At 40.5% G+C, this 22577-nt stretch overlaps 1 protein-coding gene across 2 annotated transcripts in view; it reads right to left on the bottom strand.

Moving 5' to 3' along the window:
* Positions 1 to 22153, bottom strand: part of DRAM1 (DNA damage regulated autophagy modulator 1) — a 33904-nt gene extending 11751 nt beyond the window's left edge. Inside the window, exons 1-3 of one of the 2 annotated variants that reach the window (XR_013994009.1) lie at positions 21237 to 22065; positions 7648 to 7715; positions 3881 to 4023 (exon numbers count right to left, since the gene is read on the bottom strand). Coding sequence is in view for 1 of the 2 variants with exons in the window: in XM_081059674.1 (XP_080915800.1) it covers positions 3881 to 4023; positions 7648 to 7715; positions 21237 to 21367 (342 nt within the window). In the remaining variant the exon portion in view is untranslated. Of the gene's footprint in view, positions 1 to 3880; positions 4024 to 7647; positions 7716 to 21236 lie in introns of both variants that reach the window. The other variant, XM_081059674.1, reaches the window with a different exon arrangement.
* Positions 22154 to 22577: the final 424 nt, after the last annotated feature.

Below are 22577 nucleotides of genomic sequence, written 5' to 3' on the forward strand. Positions count from 1 at the left end.
AGCAAATAAAATCACTATCTCAAAAAGATATATGCACCACCATGTTCGTTGCAGCAGTACTTATAATATCCACGACATGGAGACAACCTAAGTGTCCATTGATGGATGAATGGATAAAGAAAATATGGTATACACACACACACACACACACACACACACACACACACACACACACACACACTGAGGAATATTATTCAGCCATAAAAAAAAATCTCACCACTTGCAACATGAATGGATCTGAGGGCATTATGCTAAGTGAAATAAGTCAGACAGAGGACAATACTGTATGAGATCACTTAGATGTGAAATCTTTTTTAAAATACACACTCACACACACACACACACACACACACACAAACCCCTGAACTCATAGATACATACAGGAAACACATTGGTGGTTGCCAGAGGTGGGGAGTAGATGGGTAAAGGAAATGGGTAAGTGTGAGCAAAAGATAAACATTTTCAGTTAAAAGGTAAAAACTTTTCAGTTATATGTAGTACAGCATGGTGACTACATTTAACAATAGTGTATTTCCAAAGTTGCTAAGAGAGTAAATCTTAAAAGTGCTCATCACAAGAAAAAAATGTAACTCTGAGGTGACGGGATGTTAGCTAAACTTATCGTGGTAATCATTTTGCAATATGTACATATATCAAATCACTATGTTATACACCTTGGACTAATACAATGTTATATGTCAATGACATCTCAATAAAACTGGGGGGAAAACAATATTAAACCAAAAAAATAATAACAGAAGAATTGTTGTCACCTCTGAATGTTAGGCATATTGGGCAAAAGAAAAAAACAAAAAGCAAGGCATCTATTGCTAATGAGTTGTTTTCAGGAATAATCTTTTGAGAATCTAAGTAGGTCAATATCCTGAATTTACATATTTACTTCCCTCCCACCAGTATTGTCAAGGAATTTGCTTCCTCACCCCTGGCCAAGTCAACATATCTGTTAGGATCTTAATCTGCAAAATTAATTACCCCCCCACCCCCGCAGTAACCCTGACATTATCAGATCAAAAGGCCCATGATTGACCAAGAGCTGTACTCACAATGCGCCTTTTTCACGGTAGACTACATACTCTCTCATAAAGATGCCTTTTAGAGGGCAAATGAGTCTTAGATCAGACATGAATTTTGGATAGAGGATAAGATGAAAACCTGGAGCACTTTTGGGATCTCTTTTTCAAAACTCTCTTGTTAATTTAAAAGATAGTAAAGATAGAGAAAACTAGAATATTGAGAGGGTTAAACCTTGGAAAACTTGACTTTTCCAAAAAGGAAACTTCTGGAGGAAAAGTAAAACATTGACAGATTGGTGAGGACACCCCAAAAAGTAGCCATCCCACCCACCTGGTTCAGGAAAGGGAGCTATCTGTGCACTTTCGATAAATGCAATTTACTTCCTACTCAGGAAAAACCACCAGAGGGTCAACGCTCTCTTTTCCCGTCACATCTCTAATTCTTCTTGAGGTTACAGCTCAAGTTGATTTGCTCATGGCATGCTGGAAATGAATTACAGGATATTCAACACGGAAGTTGTAAAGATACATTTGTGGGAACAATGACAAGACAAACACTTTGCTCTCAGGAAAGTAACAGATTCTATTTCCGGTTTTTGTAAAAAATGTAATCACATCATAGAAGCCTTCAAGAGAACCAAGAGTTCAATCATCTAACCATCTAAATTTTCTTCCTAAAGTCTTCCCTTTGTGGTTTAGAAACTGACAGCGATATCACTTAGGACATTCACTGATTTGGCAAATTAAGTAATAGGATATCATAGAGTGCATACTATCCCCCACTGAACGATTCATATAAATACTCTACTAGACAAATTATATCATTCCAGGTCTCCCCACTTCCCTTTTTTTTTTCATTGTGTTTTCTGATACTAGAACTTATGAACATGTTTTTTTTCTCACAGAGATTTCCTCATTCTGGCATTGAGGTTAACTCTTTCCCACAGGTTCTGGACAGATGGCTTCAATGCAAGGCTCACTTCTGCCTTTATTGCTCATATGATTTTGGGTAAATGTTAACCTCTCTGGGCCTCCATTTCTCCACTGAGAATGGGGAAAATTATACTACCTATTTTCTAAGGTTACTATTAGAATTATACAAGTTGAAACATTCAATGTTCTTATAAACATGTCACATAGAAAATTTTCAATAAATGAGGTTATGAAAAACAAAATGCATGCAATCATAAAACAAAGAAATGTCACAGAGAGTCTCTACCATGTGACAAATGTCACATGTAACCATACATTGCAGCATTGTTTGTTTGATTTTGCCATATATGGCAATAAGGGTAGCAAAGTGAAATGAAGCCAGAAGCAAATTTAGTTCACAAAATGCCCTCCATGAAGCCCTATACACTTGCTTCAGGGAGGCTACAAGTTTGGCTCTCACCTTTCTAGTTCCAATGTGAACAAGGAAGTACTAATAATTATGGGTTTGTAACTTTCAAAACTGAAAACTCATTGTCCCTGAGACCTTAAAGAATATCCCAGGACCCTGTAGATTATCCTGAAGATACTGTGAAAAACAGGGAAGGGTGCCTTTCCCCACAACCTCACAATACAGCACTGAGTGTCCCAGAGCACTCTATTATAATGCCCCATCCCTATTGACAGATGGCATCCCCCACGGACAGTGCAGAAAAAGTGACTCCATGAGGCCCACGTGGTGTAGGTCAGACAGAGGACTCTCTGACAATGGTCCAACTTCATGCAGGAGTGGAATATGGACGGATAGAGGCCTGAGGTTATTTATTATCCTCCCATATCAATGGTAGGGTACAGCATCCCTAGACTGCTGCTTCAGTGCGTGGACATGTACTTTAGCAGCCTGCTGGCAGTGATGGCTGACACCATTTTGTGAAAATAAGCATCATACAAGATCAACCCACTTCTGGTAGGAAAAAAGTTAAAGGAGTACCCTGAAAAAGAAATTGTCCTGGAATGAATTGATTTCTGCTGTCCCCAAGAGACAATAGTGATGGACAGAGTAGGACCACCATAGTGTTAGCCTATAATGATGAACTGGTGATGACCGTGATGGTTGCCACGTGCAGACTGCTGGTTACTACAGTACATTACCCATTACCTCATCAAATCCTTGCCATAATCCTATAAGGTGAGTACTATTATAATTAGTATTAATTTGGAATACAACAAATGTTTTTAAAATATTGAACATGTTCTCCATAGACAAATGGGTCCCATGCCTTCCAGTAAGAGACCTCAGGATGAACAGGGATCCCCAAATTAGAATAAAACAAGTAGAGTTTTGTCAAACACTCGACACAGTAGAATATATCAAGCAGACTCCACAGGGGTCGTCATGCAAGATGACTGGCGCCAGGGGGGCCACGTTTTGGCATGGCAACTAATTAGCTGAGGAATCCTGAACAAATTATTTCACTTTCATGTACCTATATATATCCTTATCCGTGAAAGAGCTTGAACACCAGAGGGTCAAACAGTAGAATCGGTACACACACACACACACACACACACACAAATATTTTCACACTCTTAGTGAAATCAGTACAATGACTGAAATAGCTCTCCTAACACATCGAACCACATCAATAAGAATATAAAGCAATGTGACACCCATAGCATGGTTCAAAGCATGCTCTCTCATAATCATGCCACATGCACCCCATCTCTCCTAAGTACCATGCAGGACTGACCTTCAAATGATATCTGTTTCTCAAAAGCAAACTATCCCAATTGTTATAACTGGGATACTATTTGATAGTTATACGGACGCAAGCATAGCTCTTGTGTTCTTGCTTCTTTCCTCTAGACACACATACTCCATCACCCCCCAAAACCAAAAAAAAACTCGGTCATACCTGAAAATTGGCTACAATGCCCATTCCGATACATCCCACCAATCCCAGAACTAACGACACCAGGTTAAAAACAGGAGTGCTGAAATAGCTGGTTTGATTCTGCTTCTCCACTATTTTATATCTTGTGTACATAGTGGCTGCACCTGAAAAAGAAATGGACTGTGATGAATTTTTATTATTTGACTTTTTAGAATGAAAAACACAGAAAGTTTTGCATTGCTTTTTAAGTTTGTATTTTCAATTTTCTGATGGCAATAGTCTCCCCACTCACCCACCCCTGTCATTCCTCACCCTAGCTTACTCTCTCCCTAGTGTAATGGACACACACACACACACTTGGCTGTTACCCTTTCCACATGGATGCTATCATGCATGTATTGTTCGGTGACTTGCTTTTTTTCACTTAAAAATGTACCACGGAGATCTTGCCAAGTCAGTAAAAATAGGTGTATGTCATCATTTTTAGGGGTACATACCTCATCATGGTATGTAGTGAAATGCTATATTTATCTCATCACTCTCCTAATGATAGATTTCAACATTGTTTTTATGTATTTCCTATTGCAAACAATGCTCAGTGAACATCCTTGTATGTGCAAGTCTTTGGCACACTTTCAGTGCTTGTGAAAGGTGAATTCCTAGAAGTAGTATTACTGGGTTAAAAAACTATGTCCAATTAAAATGCTGAGAAGTATCTCCAAATTGTTCCAAGACTGTAGCAATTTATACTTCTATAAACTATGCAGAGTTTGAAAGTAATTCTATATGCCCTTGATTTTTTAATTACTGTCAATCTAATGAATGAAAACTGGCAACCTGTTGGTTTAATTTGCGTTTCTCTGATCATTGGTGAGATTGAGAAACTTTTGCTATGTCTACTAGTCATCTGCATTTCTCCTTTTGAAAATTTCATGTCTATAATTTTTTTCTCGAGTTTGTCTATTAATTTTTAATTTGTGGTTGCTTTTTACACATTATGTGCATTAGTCTATTGTCTGTTGTAAATATTACAAATTTTCTCCTGGTCTGTTGTCTGTCTTTATTTCTTGTATCTTTCATCACTTAGAAGTTTTAATGTTCTATCTACCTAAATCTGTCAATTCTTTCCTATTTAGCTTCTGATTTTTTGTACACTTAGATAAGGTTCTCCATCTTAAGTTTTAAAAAATATTTTCCTATAATTTAATTCTCTTATAGTTTTGCTTTTCCTGTTCAGTTCTTTAGTAGCCTTTGGTTTTCGTGAAAGGTATGAGGAGAGTACTAAAGGTATGTTTTTCCAAAAAGCTAGTCAATTAACCAAATACCATTTACTGTTTTAGAGAGTAATTTAAGAATGAAATGTAATCTCCATGACAGGAGGGTCCTTGTCTGTTGCTGTTGTGCACTAAGCACAGAGAGTGTTATATACCGTGTTTCCCCAAAAATAAGACCTAGCCGGACAGTCAGCTCTAATGCATCTTTTGGAGCAAAAATTAATATAAGACCCGGTCTTATTTTACTATAAGGTCAAGTCTTATAAAATATAAAACCAGGTCTTATATTAATTTTTGCTCCAAAAGATGTGTTAGAACTGATTATCCGGCTAGGTCTTATTTTTGGGGAAACACGGTAGTAGGCACTTAGTAAATGAATGTTGAATAAATGGATAGGTATCAAAAAATTTTAGATCTATATTTCCTTCAACTCAGCAACTTTATAGAAAAACATATATGCAAAGGTATGTTTAAAAGTATATTCACTTTAGTATTGAAAATTGCAAAATCGGAAATAGCCTAAATGTTTAACAATACGGGACTGATTAAATAAATTATAATACATCCATGAGATGGGTATCATGCATGTGTAAAAAGGGTAAAGTAGATTTCTATGTATTGCAATAGTGTGATGGCCATAATATTTTTGCTGAATTTTAAAAAGCAGGCTAAAAGCTAATCATTGACCGTAGATTATTTTAAACAAAGCTATTCATGTCAGATTCTGCCCTGCCTAGAAGCAAAAAGCTATATGTATCACTTGCTGATGATCAAATAATCTGTCTTCTAAATCTGGACTCTGGGCAAGGATGGTGTAAGAGGGCAATTAGATTGAGAGACTATTTCTACTTCCTCTTGCTCACCTCTAAAACCTTGGGAGAAGACCACAAATGGGTGACAGGGTAAAACATTCTCTCTGTCAAGTAGGATGAACAAATTCAAAAGGTGACAGGTCACTAAGTAGGGTTTCCAGCACCTCTGTCCCTTCCCACCCTACACCAGGAGAGAGGGACAAAAGTGCTAGTTACAGGATAGGCCTCTGGCAAACACCTGATTGTTCCATAGGGTAGGGGTTTATGGAAGGACAAAGAGAAAGAGACCCGCATCTTATATCTACACACCTGATGACTCTTTAGTAGACTGAGCTTTTCAGTCATGACATTAATTGGTTCACGAGAGGCTTGTACCCTACCAACTGCATCTCAAGTGTATTTGAGGAATTGAAAAGTCATACCTGAGTTGGAGACAAACTTCCCTGCTTCACCTTTCCCCTCTAACAAGTGAAACAACACCTATGTCAGTGCCTCGCAAGCTTTAGTGAGTATCTAAGTTCCCTACAGTGCTTGTTCACATCACGTTATCAAGACCCATTCTCAGAGATGCTGAGTGAGTAGCTCTGCACTGTGGCCCCAGAACAGGCATTTTAACCAGCACCCCAGATGATTGTCACGTAAGTTGCCTTCAAAACACATGCTAAGAAACATCAATTTATACATTAAGTGTCTTTGGTTTACACACATGTACTGGCTATAAAACACAATTTAAAAAATCAAATTACATATAAAATCCATTGCAAAATCTTGTGGCAGATTACCAGATGAAGTAAAGAATAGTCCTATCATGAGGTTATAAGGAACTCTGAATTTCTAGTCATTTAGTTTCTCAAAGTAGAGCAAAATTCTAGTTTGAAAGGTTGTACTTTTATAAAATGATAAACACCAAGAGTGAACCCAGAGGTAAACTATGGACTTCGGGTGGTTATACTGTGTCAATGAGCGTTCATCAACTCTAACTAACGTCACTCAGGTGGGGGGTGTTGATAATGCTGTGGTGGGGGGCGCATGGGCTATATGGGAAATCTCCACCATGGGCTCGACTTTTCAGTGAACCTAAAACTGCTCTAAAAAATAAAGTCTGTTAAAAATTATTATTAAAAAATAATTAGGGGCTGGCTCAGTTAAAGCTCCATGCTCCTAGCTCTGAAGGCTGCCGGTTCGATTCCCACATGGGCCAGTGGGCTCTCAACCACAAGGTTGCCAGTTCGATTCCTCGAGTCCCGCAGGGGATGGTGGGCTGCGCCCCCTGCAACTAAGATTGAACACGGCACCTTGAGCTGAGCTGCCGCTGAGCTCCCGGATGGCTCAGTTGGTTGGAGCCTGTCCTCTCAACCACAAGGTTGCTGTTTTGACTGCCGCAGGGGATGGTGGGCTGCGCCCCCCACAGCTAGCAAGTGCAACTGGACCTGGAGCTGAGCTGCGCCCTCCACAACTAAGACTGAAAGGACAACAACTTGAAGCTGAACGGCACCCTCCACAACTAAGATTGAAAGGACAACAACTTGACTTGGAAAAAAACAGTCCTGGAAGTACACACTGTTCCCCAATAAAGTCCTGTTCACCTTCCCCAATAATAAAATCTTTTAAAAAAAGTATTTAAAACTGCAAATGACACATTCCACTTCATTGGAGATTGCGAATTTTTAAAATTTATTTATAATAGTCATTATGTACTTACCAAGAAATGCAGAGAAGTTTATCATAAATCCAAAAATACCACTCTCCGGAGGTGTTGTTCCTGTATCACTGAGAAAGAGAAGAAATATCCAAATTATGATAAAGGAATTCAGTTCAGACCTCTGGACAGGCAGGTAATTGGCAGGTTTTATACCGTGTTTCTTCTCGGTGTTTAGTCACTTTGAATTCCAAAGACTTGGCCTGATTCTGTTTTAAAGTGTTGTCCTGCAGGAGACCCTGCTGGCTGCACCATGTGTCATACAGGATGGCATGCGGGGTGTCAGGTGGGGTCTCTGCTCCCTCTCCCCACATAAGAATGCAGGATATGGTGAGGCCAAACAGGAACACCCATGGAGCCATAGGTAGGGGAGTCATACCACTATATTCTCTCGGGCGGCTGGGTTGGAGACACAGGAAGCAGGAGCCATACTATCCGCAATGCACACTCAGCCGCTTAATAGCTCAGCCACCATCTTCTTGTCAGCCCACATTTTCTGCTAGCGTAGCCACAGCAGTTATATTAGTGGCCAATGGCTCACTGGTTACAGCTAACGGCCAACTAGCCACAGCTGATGGCCATCCAATCACAGTTGATGGCCATTTACTACCCGAGCCAGGACCCCTCCATGTGTGGCCGAGAGCTGGAAACTGCTCTCTGGGGCTCTGTCCCCACAAGTGTTCTCATTCGCCTCTGGAAAATCTAAAATTCATTTTTCTATCATGAAAGATTACATCTTTTTCATTATAAAAAGCTAGCAAATGCTCAAAGTGAAGGGTGGTAGTGTTTCTAAAATGATCGAGCTCAATAAACTTGATTGATATGTTTCCATTCTTGGTGAAGACTTGAGTGTGACTATTTCAGCGGAAAAAATAGGTCTAAAATCACATTTGAAAAATCTGTTATTGGGATGCTCGATATACATAAACACATTTAAAATTTTTAACAATTTGACTTATGCGCAATTTTACACTGCTGAAAATAATGATGAAAAGCTGAGCAATATTATTGAAGCCTGCCAATACTTTATGGAAGCAATTGAGGGTATGATAAATTATTTTAGCAAAAAATAATTCCTATAAAACATTTTTCAGGTGTAGTCTATCACTAATTGAATGAGCTGGAAAGTAGCACTGGAAAGTTCTGTTTTCTATTCATCTGTGCCAAGGCTTGAATGTTTACATTTTCAAGCTGCTCGTATAAAGCAACCGTTTAAAACTGATGGCAAAAGAGCTCCCAACGTGAAACAACTTGTACCCGTCTTGAGTGTTCCCATGTTTTAAAACAGCTCTGCAATTTAAGTATTGAAAAACTGATCACGTTGAAAAAGGCGTACTTCAAAGTGTTTGAAGAATCCCACAAGAAGCCTGTTTGCAGAAAGCAGGAGTCATTCAATTTTGTGAACACTTAATATCTGAAGAATATAAAGAGGTTAATATTCCCCCTTACAACAAATGCTTCTATTCTCAACTATTTCAATCTCAGCGTCACTTGTACCTATAAGAATCTGAAGTATTTAGAGTTTGATATTACCATTTTTTCTCACTGAAGGAATGTTGTAGCGAAGGCTGTTTAAGGTGGCGGATGCCCTTCTGAGGACAACCCAGTGCTGAGTGGGCGACAGGAGGGAACTGGAACCAGTAATGAGAAAAAGGTACAGACAGTTCATACCCTTGGGCAACACTTTTGCCAGAAGATTCATTCTCACAGGGAAATCAAGCCTTCTATTCTTGTCCTTAGGGTATAAAAAAGCAGCTACCTGCCACGAGCAGCCGTCGACCAGCGTGAGTGGCCGGCAGTCGGTGTGAGCCGCTGTCAGCTGCAGTGAGTGGCCGACTTACTGGCGACTGACTGCCTGGGGGGGTAGGGGGGGCGGTGCAAGGCTCATAACAGCAGCATGGGCCAGGGAGCTGTGTCCTACACAACTAGACTGAGAAACGTCTTGAACCAGAGTGAGGGGGCGGGGCAGAAGAAGGGGGGAAAAAAGAAAGCAGTTACCAGATAACCCATGGAAGATGACTTGTTACCATAGGTCTAGAGCAATCTGCCACATGCCAGGAAGATTATTTGCTTGTTCATGGAGAAAGAGAAGGAAAGGGAAGAATGAGGAGGATATTTAGGTGGATAGGTAGTTGGGGGCGGACTAAGGTGTTCTAACAGGAGGTGAGAAGACCAGACTGGGGAACTATCTGTCTATTCACAGCAAACCAAGACATAGGCCAAGGGCCCAAATGTATAATCCACATAACATCAAACATGCAATCTGAAAACTCAGAATTTCGGGGTGGTATTTTATTCTTGTTTATCTGTACATTACAAACAATACAGGCAGAATCAAAAGTGCTTTGCCAATAGCCATTCCGTATGTGTTTTTTGAATGACTATCAGGTACTTGCAAAAAAACTTGACCTAATAGATACCACTTATTGGACATTTACTATGTACCAGGCACTGCTAGATGCTTATTATACATCATTTCATGTCATCCTCACAACCCTGAAGTGGGTCCTTTATCAATCTCATTTTACTAAGGAGAAAACTGGGTATTAGAGAACTTATATACCTTGTTCAAGGTAACGGAGCTATTATTACACAGCAAAATCTATATTCCAATCCAGATGTCTGACTCCCTAATCTTTCTGCCTTCACTATGCTCTAACAGCAGGCAAGGGACAAAGCAATTAGAAGAAAGATTAGGATTGGGATGGAGAACAAACAGTGATATGCTGGTAAATCCTTAACAACCAGCTCTAGAAGGAGCGCATTTACAGTAGCATAGGCCCATTTCTATGGGGTAAATACTCCCAAAGTGTCAAACTTCAAACTACCCAAATGTTGGTCACTGAACATGGAGTTGGGAAGAAATGCACACAGTTGGCTCTCAGGAGCAATGAACCATGACAGTTAAAAGAAGGGATCATCATGCCTTTCCTGTATACCAGGAAGGTGACAAGCAGGCAAGACCTCACAGCTTCTCAAATGCCATAATTTAATTGTAAATGTCTTTAAGAAATATTCATTGCCATGGTAAATCTGATTTCCTTTCAGAAGTCCTGAGTCTACAACACCTACCTTCAGTGCATGAGTACCAATGGGCCTATTTTCCTATACTTGGCACTAAAACATAGGCAGTATTAAACTACAAAAAAAGGGGGAAACATTAATGCATTCATAAACAGTTGTTTGGTTAAATGCAACCACCTTTAAAAAATTTTTTATTTGGCTCCACATATAACTATAATAATATAAAATTTATCCTCTCATCAACAAAATATTTATGGGGCATCTACTAGGTATTAGACACAGTCTGAGACACAAATACCCCAATCTGTCCGGTAAGAATGGTCAGTTTGTGGTTTATTTCCATAAAAGTGACAAAAATGATACCTAACATTTGCTGAAATTTTGCTGAAGAATATTTCAAAAAGACTTTCCAAGCAGCAAACGAAAATGTGCGAATATGTTACATCATATATTGTGTCACGTCTTCTGCCTGATGTTGGAATCCAGAGGAGTATAACACCAAGGAGGTACAGAGAGGCCCTGTGGGCAGCCTGTGTTTTATTATTTTTGTTAAGGTCAAACTAAATGATCTCACTGCACAAAGGCAGAGGTAGTAGTCTTTAGTTGGCATAGCTTTACTTGGGTACCTGATTCAGGAAACTAGAGAAGGAGAGGCAAAATCAGTTGCCTCCCAACCCAGCAGAAGTAGTCTCCCCGCCCAACTCCGACCATATGATTCTGGACCACGTGGCTTAAGCAATATGGTTCTAGCCCTGCCCTGGTCCCATTTATAGCCTCCTCACCTTGTCAGTGAGGCACTTCCTGAAAACTGCAACAGGGATAGGAACTGTTCACTTGCATGTGGCTTCAAAACTGTTGAGGTTGTTATGTGTACACAGTAGGTTCTAGGGTAGGTTGTGCCTAGGAAGTCAGTTTATGTCTATATTTCCTTTATTTACATTTCTACAACTTAATTTCACCATGGAAATTTCCAGGTTATTTGTCTAACATCCTTTTGCAAACTAATTTATAACATTAAGCCACTGCATAATCACTTGATGCTAAAAGGAATGGAAACAATACAAAAAAGACATATATGACAATATAAGCTTGGTCAAATGCTTTAAATCACTGAATACATGTGATTCCATTACTCCAAAGCCTGGAGTCATGATTTATTGGGGGAACTGAGATGACAAAATGCAAAATTATCTGCATGCCCAGACTGAGGTTTCTGCGTTGCCATAACACTCTAGTCCATTGCTTGGAAGATTAATCAGGACTTAGAACCTAAAAACATTTAATGCACCAGTAAAAGGAGACCATTAATTCCTTTTTCTTCACAATATTTAAATGTTATTTAAAAGGAATAAGTATGATAATAACAAGCCATTACATTTTCTTGGATGCTTATAATTATTAGGCAGCTTCACTTGGTGACGATTATTCTAGAGGGAGAGGCATCTTAAAGCTATGTCAACTATTTTTAAATGTAAAAAGAATTTCCTATTCATAAACGCAAACAACTTGCTCTTTCCTCACACTACCCACCTGCAATTTGCTCTCTTTCTATCAATCCGAGTTTCCTCTTTGTTCACTGATACAACATTTTTTAAAAAAATTGTTAAGCAATTCCAAAGTGTCGGGAACTGTGCCAAAGATGAGAAGATAACTAACTCATAACCTTCAAGAAGCTTAATATCTAACAAAAAATGCAAGGATTCAGTGATTCAATACACAGTTATTGATAGCCTTCTATGTAATAGGTAATTTTGTAGGCATGGTGACTATAGTTGTAAATAAAACAGAAAACACCCCTCTTTTGTGGAATTTATATTCTTGTGAAGGGTAATAAAAATAGTCTCGGAGTGATAAATGCTGTGAAGAAAAGGAAACCTGCATAAGAAGAGGGAGATAGGTGAGCCACATACTTGAGACAGAGTAATCTGGGAAGGGTACTTGAGCAGAGATCTGAACAAGGTGGAATATTTGGGCCAGGAAAATCACAAGCAGAGAGAACAGCAAAATCAAAGGCCTTATGGCAATATGTTAGAAAAATTGCAAGGAAGTAGGTGTGGCTGGTGGGGAGTGAGCAAGAATGTGTGTGTGGGGGGGAGAGGCGGCGTCACGCAGAAACCATGGGTCATGGTAAGGACTCTGAATATTATTCTAAACATGATACAATGCTGTTGAGGGCTGAGAGCAGGGAAGTGATATGAAGCTGATGTTTTTATAAAGGACATTGTGAAAAGACTATAGAGGGGCAAGTGCAGACCAGGGGGACCACATTAGGGAGCTATTTCAGAAGTTTGTAAAGAGATGACAGTGGCTGGGACCCGGTAGATGTGATAAGAGGTCAAATTTGGGAAGTTTTTTAAGGTGAGTCTCTAGAAACCATCCCTGCTTGGACTATAGCTGCTAATATTACAAAAGAAAACAATTAACATTTCCTCAGCACTTACACTCAGCTCGGCACATCTTATTTGGTCTTCACAACATTATAAGGAAAGCAGTTATTATGGCCATCTTAAAGAAGAAGAAACTGCGTCTTAGAAAAGTAATGCACTCGAGATCACACAGATAGTAAATGGGGAAGCCAGGTCATGCATCCAGAGCTGGATAATTTCAACGGACACAACTTAGGAACCCTTCTCTGCTGTGCTCTATTACATTTCATTTTATGATAACATATTTCCATCTGAATTTACGGTATGAATTTACCATATTAATTTACAGTATTGTCTATTTACAAACACGTTGGCATCAGCTGTTCCTTCTGGAGCCATTAGCAAGTTGTCCTTGGCATGCAATGTAATAACTCTATAATGAATGTTCTTGGTGGGCTGAAATGCAATTACTGTTGGGTATTTAGGACTATTAAGTGGAGCACTCTTTAAGTGGAAATTGAGTTCTTATTAAAAGTTATCAGCCCGGCATCAGTCAGGACTTTTGAGCAATACTCTAACACCTTTTAACAAGTAAGAAACACAGAAGAAAAATGTTCACAATTTTATTTGATTTAGTGGGGGAGGATTTTTAATGTCATCAAGTGACACAAGAAAATTTAAGTTGAATGGAAAACTTAAATATTTACAGTTGGCTCAGGAGCCGAACACTGCCTCCACCACCTCAATTCATTGTCAAGCTGTACAAGTTTGGGATTTTCAATTTTCTCATTATGCTTCTGTTAGAATTAATTAATTTTGGCAACGCTTTTTTGAAGAAAATATCAAATGATAAATTATCACTTAAAAGGATGATACTTTTCTTAGCTGAAAGTTTTACGTGGCATGCCTCCCTTTTCGTTCTTATGACACTATGACTTAGAGATTCTATGAGGTAATCATCACTACATTGTAAAGACTAACATGTCATCAACAGCATGTCAGAATATGTGTGACTCTAGGCACACAGACCTCATTCTCTGATTATTTATTATCCCAGACACCACTGTTGCAGTTAAATAGGAAAGCAAAAGTCACCACCGCCTGAAATTCAATGTAGTAGTTAGTAATCAAAAATATTGGTTTAAGCAGGAAGTCATCAAAAATTATACAGATACATGCACACCACAAACATCAATGTATATTCGCTTGCCTACCTATTGATGTAAATCAAGACAGTTACACAAGTGCGAGTCCACTATACGTCTTCCTGGAAGATAAACCACATCTACCCTGAATGATCTCATTCCAGTTTTGGTTTCTTTAGAGGGAAACCTTAAAGACACCTTTGAAGCAATTTAAGTGCAGAATCCTTCCAGTTTTTTTATCATTTTTCGTAAATCTTTACACGTGTCATAAACACTATTAAACAGACTGCAATTTTTTTACTTGTCTCTGTTGAATCTTGGCAAAGCATTCGACCGAGTATTCTTATAAATTATGCTTCTCTTTTTGCATTTACAGACCAACAGTTTACGTATATTGAGTTAAATCACATCATTACAATAAAAAGAAATACAACTGGCACAAACACATTTGGGAACAAACACAGCTGGCACTGATAAGCGTACAAAAACAGGTGAAAGGAGAAAGCAAGCAGCTCAGAGAGTAGCCACTGCTGGGAGAGGTTTTCAGAGTCCACCAGCTTTAGTCAGTATACTTTTCAGAGAATGAGGTTATCAGTTAAACAAGCAATTTCATTAAGTTGAGGGTAGTTAGGAAAGCTTCTGCTATACCCATAAAATAAACTGATCACATAAAACTAGCCCTCAACCAAATGTCCTTTCCTACTTAACACTAGCATCTACCCAGATTAATGTGGACTGGTCCCTTGATAATACTAACAGCAAATGCTTACAGAGAACTTATTATGTTCTTGGATCAGGGTGTTAATGAGTTCTCAGTGGGTTCGTGTGTTAATTCACAAGGGAGGTGCTATTAACCCACAGGGAAGCAGAGAGAAGTCAAGTCACTTGTCCAAAGTCCTATAGCCGGGGCACGTGGTGTACTCTAACCAAAGTCATCTGCTCCACAGTTGTTCCCTTATCCAATCTACTATGTTCCCTCTCAGTATGATTATCAAATGTTGTAAATATTAAACATGGTGAATATTTACTAGGTGACCCAGTTTTCTGCCAACAATCACTGGGCGGTGGTCATGAGGAGAAATAATGGGAATGACCAAAGACCACATTCTATGCAGCAAACAGCACCTGCACGAAAAGTGAGAGTAGGCTAATAAAAAGCAAGCGGGATGCATAACTGGCAAAACCTTAAAAGTAAAGGGCCACAGAATATTCTGGAAGCATGACACACAGTCAAAGAAGATATAAAGAGTGGCTTTTATCATCTGGGAGAGCGGAGAAGTAAATAGTCAAACTGACTACAAAGGGAGATTGCAAATCTTATAACATGGAGAATTTCATGAAGTCAGTAGAAATGGTGTTGGAGACAAGAGTTGGAATCGCAATCAAAGTAGTAAATGAACAATGAATGCTGGCAGAATCAGTTAACAATTGAAGAGAAACTGACACGATCAATAAAACAGGCATAAAAGAAACAGGCCCACCTGGTGTAAATGATCTTACTCAGCATTCAACTAATATTTACTAAGCATCTCCTATATCTCTCTGGCACTGTCATAAATGCTGGGGGTGGAGCAGCGAACAGACTCGAAATCTCTCCCTCAGGAGACACAGACAAGATCAATGTCCTCCCACATAGATTAACAATGGTCATTGGAAAAATTGAAGTCATAAAACATTTCTGCAAAAATGAGCCTCTTCCTAGTACCCTTCCAAAGACAAATGTGAAATCAAAGACTTTGTAGCATGCAATCGTAGAACTGTATTGGAAAAGTATGTACCCTTCCCTTAAAAAGAGCACCTAAATCATTTTAAGTTTTTGGTTCCTTAAAAGACCTTTGTATTTTCATTTTGTTTTGTTCATTATGAGAAGCGTTCGTTGTAATTTTGTTCATTATGAGAATTAGCACATTGTGATTATAACCTAAATTTTGTGACTGTTAGCGAAATAAAGACCAAATAATTTCTGTAATTTTCAGATTCATTTTTGGAGTTAAAAACCTAACTTCTTTTACTTATTTACTATGCCATTTTGGTCTCCCTTTTAAGGTGGCTTCATTCTAGGTTTTCTGCCACCAATCACTGATCACGATTTGTGGTCCTGAGGAGGAGCCATGGAAGTGATCAAAGACCACAATTCATCCAGCAAACAGGACTTGCAAAAAAAAAAAAAAAAAGAAAAAGACTAAGCTAATAAAGGATGCAACCAGGATGCAGAATTAGCAAACTTTAAAGTAAAAGGCCACCAAATATTCTGGAAGCATAAAACATAAGCCAAAGAACGTGTAAAAGATAATGGCTTACCAGTTGGAGGAGTTGGTAAGTAATGTTGATCCAAGATAGCCTGAGGATTTGGTCACAGAGGAAATATAAGAAATTTTATACTCCTCACATTATCACTTTGTGAGGAGTATAAATGATAAATGTCTAACTATTCCATCATTTTGCACAACTGAAACTAATAAAATTAAAAGAGTAAGTGCTGTAGGATTATATTAAGATGAATCGCTAGCAAAGTAAGGAAAAGCAGATCAGCAGTGGCGTAGGGCCAGGATGGAGCAGGAAGGGGTACGAGGACGTCTTCTGCAGTGATGAAAATGTTCTATATTTTGGCTATATAGGCATATACTTTAAAAAAAAAAACTCACAAAACTGTATATTTAAAATAGATGCATTTTCTTGCATGGACATTATACCTCAATAAAGTTTATTGAGAAAAAAAAAGAAACTATAATAAATTAACCATGATGGTGCTCAACAATAGATATGGGTGTAACTAATCCTTTCAGGTTGACTTTTATGTTTCCTTGGTTTTGACATCCTTGCATTAATGGTTTCATAATACAGAAATATTGCACTGTTCTACTCCAACTTGTTAAATTTAGTGGCTGTTTGAATCCCATGTTTCTAATTTAATTTTCTGAGAGAAAAACCCATTCATTTGTTTGAAAAATAAATACATACATAAAGGTATGCCAAGTTTTCAAGATGTTACTTTTGAGAGAAACTGGGTAAAAGACACATGGGATCTTTCTGCATTGTTTTTTGTAACTGCATGTAAATCTACAATTATCTCAGAAGTAAAAAGATTAATTTTTTAAAAGTATTTCTGTCGTTTTACCCATCTGCTAATGTCTCCCTGACTATGGCTTACTCCTTCCATCATACAGATAAATCACTTTTTTTAGTTTCTTTTTTTTTTCAGATAAATCACTTTTATTAGTTTCTTAATGCAAGCAAATACAAAATGTATACTATTTCCCCCTCCACCCCCCAACCTCTTCCACAAACTGGTAACATATTTTGTTCTGCTTCTTGCTTTTTCCATGTAACAATGTACTGGAAAATTTTCACATCAATGTATTAATTCAAAGAGATTGTTCTATGTATAGAGAGCTTTGTTTGAAGTCTTCTTTGAATAAACCATATTTATTTAGCTAGTATTCTTCTGATGGATATTTGTATGGTTTCCAAACTTTGTTATTGAAAACAATGCTAATAGTAGCAACCTTGTAGAAATATACTTTTGTCATTTTGATAGATAAAGCTAAGTTCCTCCACAGAGATTGAATCAATTTACATTCCCACTAGCAACATATGGGAGCCTGTTTCCACAAAGTCTCACAAATAGTGTGCCAAACATTTAGGTTTCTTCTGCCAATTCAGTAGATGAAAAATTGCATCAATGAGTTTTGATTTGAATTTTTATTCAATTCATGAGGTTGAGCATCTTTCCATATATATATAAGAGCTATTAATATTTGCCCATTTAGCCAATGTACTGAAGAATAACAGTGTCATGGGGAAATACCTGGTAAAGAAGCTGAGTTTGATTGCCATACTAGAGAGAGGTGCTCCCAGGGTTCTGGCTCTTAATTAACATGCAATGGTTTTTATTCAGTGTTCAACATTGTTAAATACAAAACAAAACAAAACATCAGAACATCAGATTGTTTGAACAATGTTAACAACGTTATCACCTAAAAGGAGGTTCATTCTAAACACAGATGTCCTGACTTATGATAGTTCTACTTGTGATTTTTTTTTTTTTTACCTTATGATGGTGTGGAAGCCCTACAGTCAACAGAAACCATACTTTAAATTTTGAATTTTGATCTTTTCCCGGGCTAGCGATATGCGGTATGATACTCTCCCGATGCTGGGCAGCAGCAGTGAGCCCCAGCTCCCAGTCAGCCACAAGATCACGAGGGTCAACAACTCATACTCTAGAAATGTCCAATCACTATGTTGTACACCTGAAACTAATAGTGTATGCCAACTATATTTTAATAAAAAAGTTTCTTTTTTTAAACTGATACTCTACAGAATACTATATTGCCAGTATTCTTTGTTTTAGTTCAATGCTTCAAGCATTCTTTAGGTTCTGTGTGCTAATGGTTAGTGGTTAATGGTGAGAACCTATTCAACCACTGTTTTCACTTTCACTACAGTCTTCAACACATTACATGAGATATTCAACACTTTATCATAAAATAGTTTTTGTGTTAGATGATCTTGCTCAACACTAGACTAATATACATGTTCTGAGCACGTTTAAGGTAGGCTAGGCTAAGCTATTGTTAAATACTTAAGCTGCAACGTTCAACTTTTGTCAATTTTTGATACATTTTGGAGAAAAAACTTGAAACCAATTAATGCAGTGAAAGAGTTAAGTTAGATTACTAAACGCATTTTCGGCTTAAGATTTATCCCCAAGTCGAGGAGCATGTGTACATCCAAATCACTGACCCACCACCGGTGACTGACTCAGGCCTTCCCTGAAGGGAACTGGCCTGCTCGAGGGGGAAGAATACAATAACCACAGTGAGTGCCTGAGAAATACTAATTCAACAGATAATGTTGAGAACCTTCATAGATCTTACACTCCAGAGAAGGAAGACAAGTAATCAACATAATAAGTAAATCATATCGTTTGTTAGAAGGTGACAGAGCTTTGGTGACTAGTAAGACTGGGTATGGGAGATCAAGTGTACTAGGGTGCAATTTTACATAGGCCTATCAGAGCAGGCCTCACTGAAATAATACTTGAACAAAGGAGGTAAGGGCAACATCAGGAGGTAGGACACTCCGGCAGAAGAATAATCAGTGCCAAGGCCCTGAGAAGGGGGTGTGCCTGACATGTGTGAGACACAGAAAGGAAGCCAGTGGGGTTGGAGGAAATGGAGGGAGTGAGGGTAAAGAAGAATAGGAGGTAGTGAGAGCAGAGAGGACTTATAGGAGATAAGGGCGAACACTTCTGGGCAAAACTGATAAATTTGGCGCTACTTCCACCAGGTCCTGTTGTCTAGCTCTTATCTACCTACATCTTGTCCTTGCCTCAATGACTTGGTTTTCTAGGAGGGGCAGGAGCAATTCAATGCTCCAGCTGCTCTTGTCTGCAGGGAAGCAGACAACTTCAAAGCCTCAGACACATGTGAGCAAGCAATATACATGTTTGTTGTTTGTAGACGGATGGCTCCTGGGAACAAGGGGACAATCTCATGCCTTTTCTTCCTGTAATTCTTTTTCTAAAGGCTTTCTTTCCTTGTTAAATTTAAACCCTCTCCCTTAGAATGTCTGTGATTTGAGCATCTCATAAGTGGTTCGTCTTGTCAGCTCATTTCCCCATTTCTGAATGTCTTCCATTTCAGGTTCACCTTGGGGTAATATTAATCACGACTGTATCAGACACCTCTACAAAGACTCAAACCCTGCCTCTGACTGCCTGGCCAATGCGTATCAAATATTATCTGTCCCTGACCTTCAGATCTGGGACAAATAGAGCTACTCTTTTCTCAATAAAAAGCATTGCAGGGAGAGAAGCTTTTTACACAAGTCTAAGAAGACCTATGCTGCTTCAGAATCCAGAGGAGTGACACAGTGGCACTCGGGACTGAGATGAGCCATGAGAAACTAAGCCCAGGTTTCCGCAGGGGCACAAGGCCTAGTGGGAAAGCCTGCTTGATGCAAGGATCCCCTCTTTCTGCATCAATACCGTATATTTCCCCCTTCTCCAGAATGTTCTCTTGCATCCTTAAATTCGAGTCTCTTCTTGCTTCATCTTCACTCCCTTCCTCACCCATATTACAGAATATTGTGCACAAGGCAGAACGGCTGCAGAAAGGAGAAGCCCTACAATCTATAATCTCTACAAACACTGGGTGTCACCAACTTTATTACCCCCTCACCAGCCAATACAGATCCAGAGAAATCACATGTCTTGGATAAAGATGAACTGTTCTAATAAACACTGCCATGGGCAAGGCACCGAGTTGGGGGGCACATGAAGAGGACCAGGACATGTGTCCTGGGCGCTGATGAAGTGACCCTAAAAAAGGTGGAGGCCAAAACTCATGAGAAACGAAAGGGCATAATGACAACACAAGGGATGTCACAAGCTGACAATTTGAGGGCTCTGACTTTGGGGGCACAGAACCTAGAGGGATCTTGGGCAGCTCCATCCAGGAGAGCGACAACCTGACCCCCAATGGCCTGAAGGTACCACAGTGTTGCTTTTGGCATGAAATGGATCTGGGTGTGGATTCTGCTTTCACCATTTCCTAGCTGTGACATCAGTGTCACACTGATGGTATTTCAACATCTGCTTAAACTTAGTTTCCTTTCATGAAAAAATGAGCCAGACATCCACTTCGAGAGGATGTTGGGAAGCAGAAGTGAAACATGTGAGCTGTTTTAGCGCACACCTGGATCTGCAACTTGCACTCTCAAGAAACAGCATCCATCAGGACGATCCTGTTTCAATATCGCCCAAGAAGCGTCTTCTAGAGATTCTGTCCCGCACCCAGTCTGAAAGTTCTCCCGTCTGTCCCGAACTCCTCGTGATGCCACTGTGTTCAGGGTCAAGTCAGAACTGCTTAGCTCCGTACCCCCTGCGTCCCTACACTTCTGCCAGGGTGCATACTGTCCTCTCCTCGTGTTCAGACCTCGGTCTTTCCGCAAGACACCCCAGCTGGGTCTGGTCCCCCGTCCTCCCCATCAGCAGCGCTTCCCTGTGGTACCTCTGCCTGGTCCCCAGTCCTCCGCTCACCCTGCCCCTCACCTGATGTAGGGGAGGAAGGGGTTGACGTGCCCGGAGAGCACGGCCACCACGTAGGAGATGATGAAGGCGGCGGACGACCAGGTCACCAGGAGGAAGGGGACGAAAGCCATTCCCTTCAGGAAGCACAGCATCGCGCCGCCGGGCTGTTCCTGGCTGCTCCGGGGGGGCGGGGGCCGCCACGTGCCGGCCCGCCAGGCGGCGTCCACCGCACGGACAGCCACGAGCTGCGGGACGGGAGGCTCCGCGACGGCGGGGGCAGGCGCAGCCCCGGAGCGAGAGGAAGCGCGGGGACCCGGGGAGGCTGCGGAAGGCCAGGCGGCGGGCCGGGGTGGGTGGGGCCCGGGCGGCCCCGGCTTGTTGCGAAATGAGTGAAGTCACAAAGCGCTGCCCCGCCGACTTGGAGGGGCGCGGCGACCACCCAGTGGACGCGACGCCAGGTGAGCGGGGACGCGGCTCCTTTCGCTTTTGGTTCGGGCTCTGCAGGGGTCAGCGCGGGCCGGCTGCTCCGGGGACGCGGGCGGGAATGAACGCCCGCCTCTGGGAGCTGCCGGTTGCGCAACTCCGGAGAAACTGATCAACTCCTCCCAGCCCCTCCTTCCCTCGGGGTTTCCGGGGTACGGGACCACGAACACCCAGGGCTTCCCCTTCGAGGTCCCAACGCCTGCACGTCTCGGGGGAGACGGTGACCTCCGCGTGGTGACATCCACCCCATCCCGTCGCACTGCTATTACTGCTGCAGGGGTCCGGGAGCAGTGTTCGGTGACGTTCACCAGGCCACGCGGCACGGATGTGACACGCACCTGGATTGTGTACACCTGAAAACGAAGAGAGTGTGGGGGCTGGTGGGAGTCTGGGTGGGACCGAGCTCTAGACAGGCTGGGTGGCCCTTTGTGCCGCCCACAGCTCTGCTTCACACCAAAGCGGGCTTGGAGTGTTTGTTTCTTAGGAATTAGATTTCCCTTTCTCCTCTCACTGAGCAAGCTTAGCCCAGGAGTGGGAAACACGACCTAAGAGAAGTACAGGTGACTTAATACATTTCAAACTCTGTAAAAAGGGACGTATGTCCTGGAGGCACTTGCAAGCATGGTGATTTTGAGATATAATTTAGGGATTCTGAGCTGAAGGTATGTGGTGGGGGTGATTGGGTCATTGGTGACCAAACGTGGGTTCATTTCAGCTGCATAAAGTTTTTGGTTGTCACACCCTGCTTGGGGACAGGATACAAAGATTAAATCGTTCTATGGGATCTAGAAAACTGACATTCAAAATAAAACAATATTGTATGGAACATTAGTAGATAAGAGGAGATTAAAAAATAAAATAGAGATATGCACAGAGCTG

Source organism: Rhinolophus hipposideros (genome assembly GCF_964194185.1).
Source record: "Rhinolophus hipposideros genome assembly, chromosome: 9".
NCBI classification, from domain to species: Eukaryota; Metazoa; Chordata; class Mammalia; order Chiroptera; family Rhinolophidae; genus Rhinolophus; species Rhinolophus hipposideros.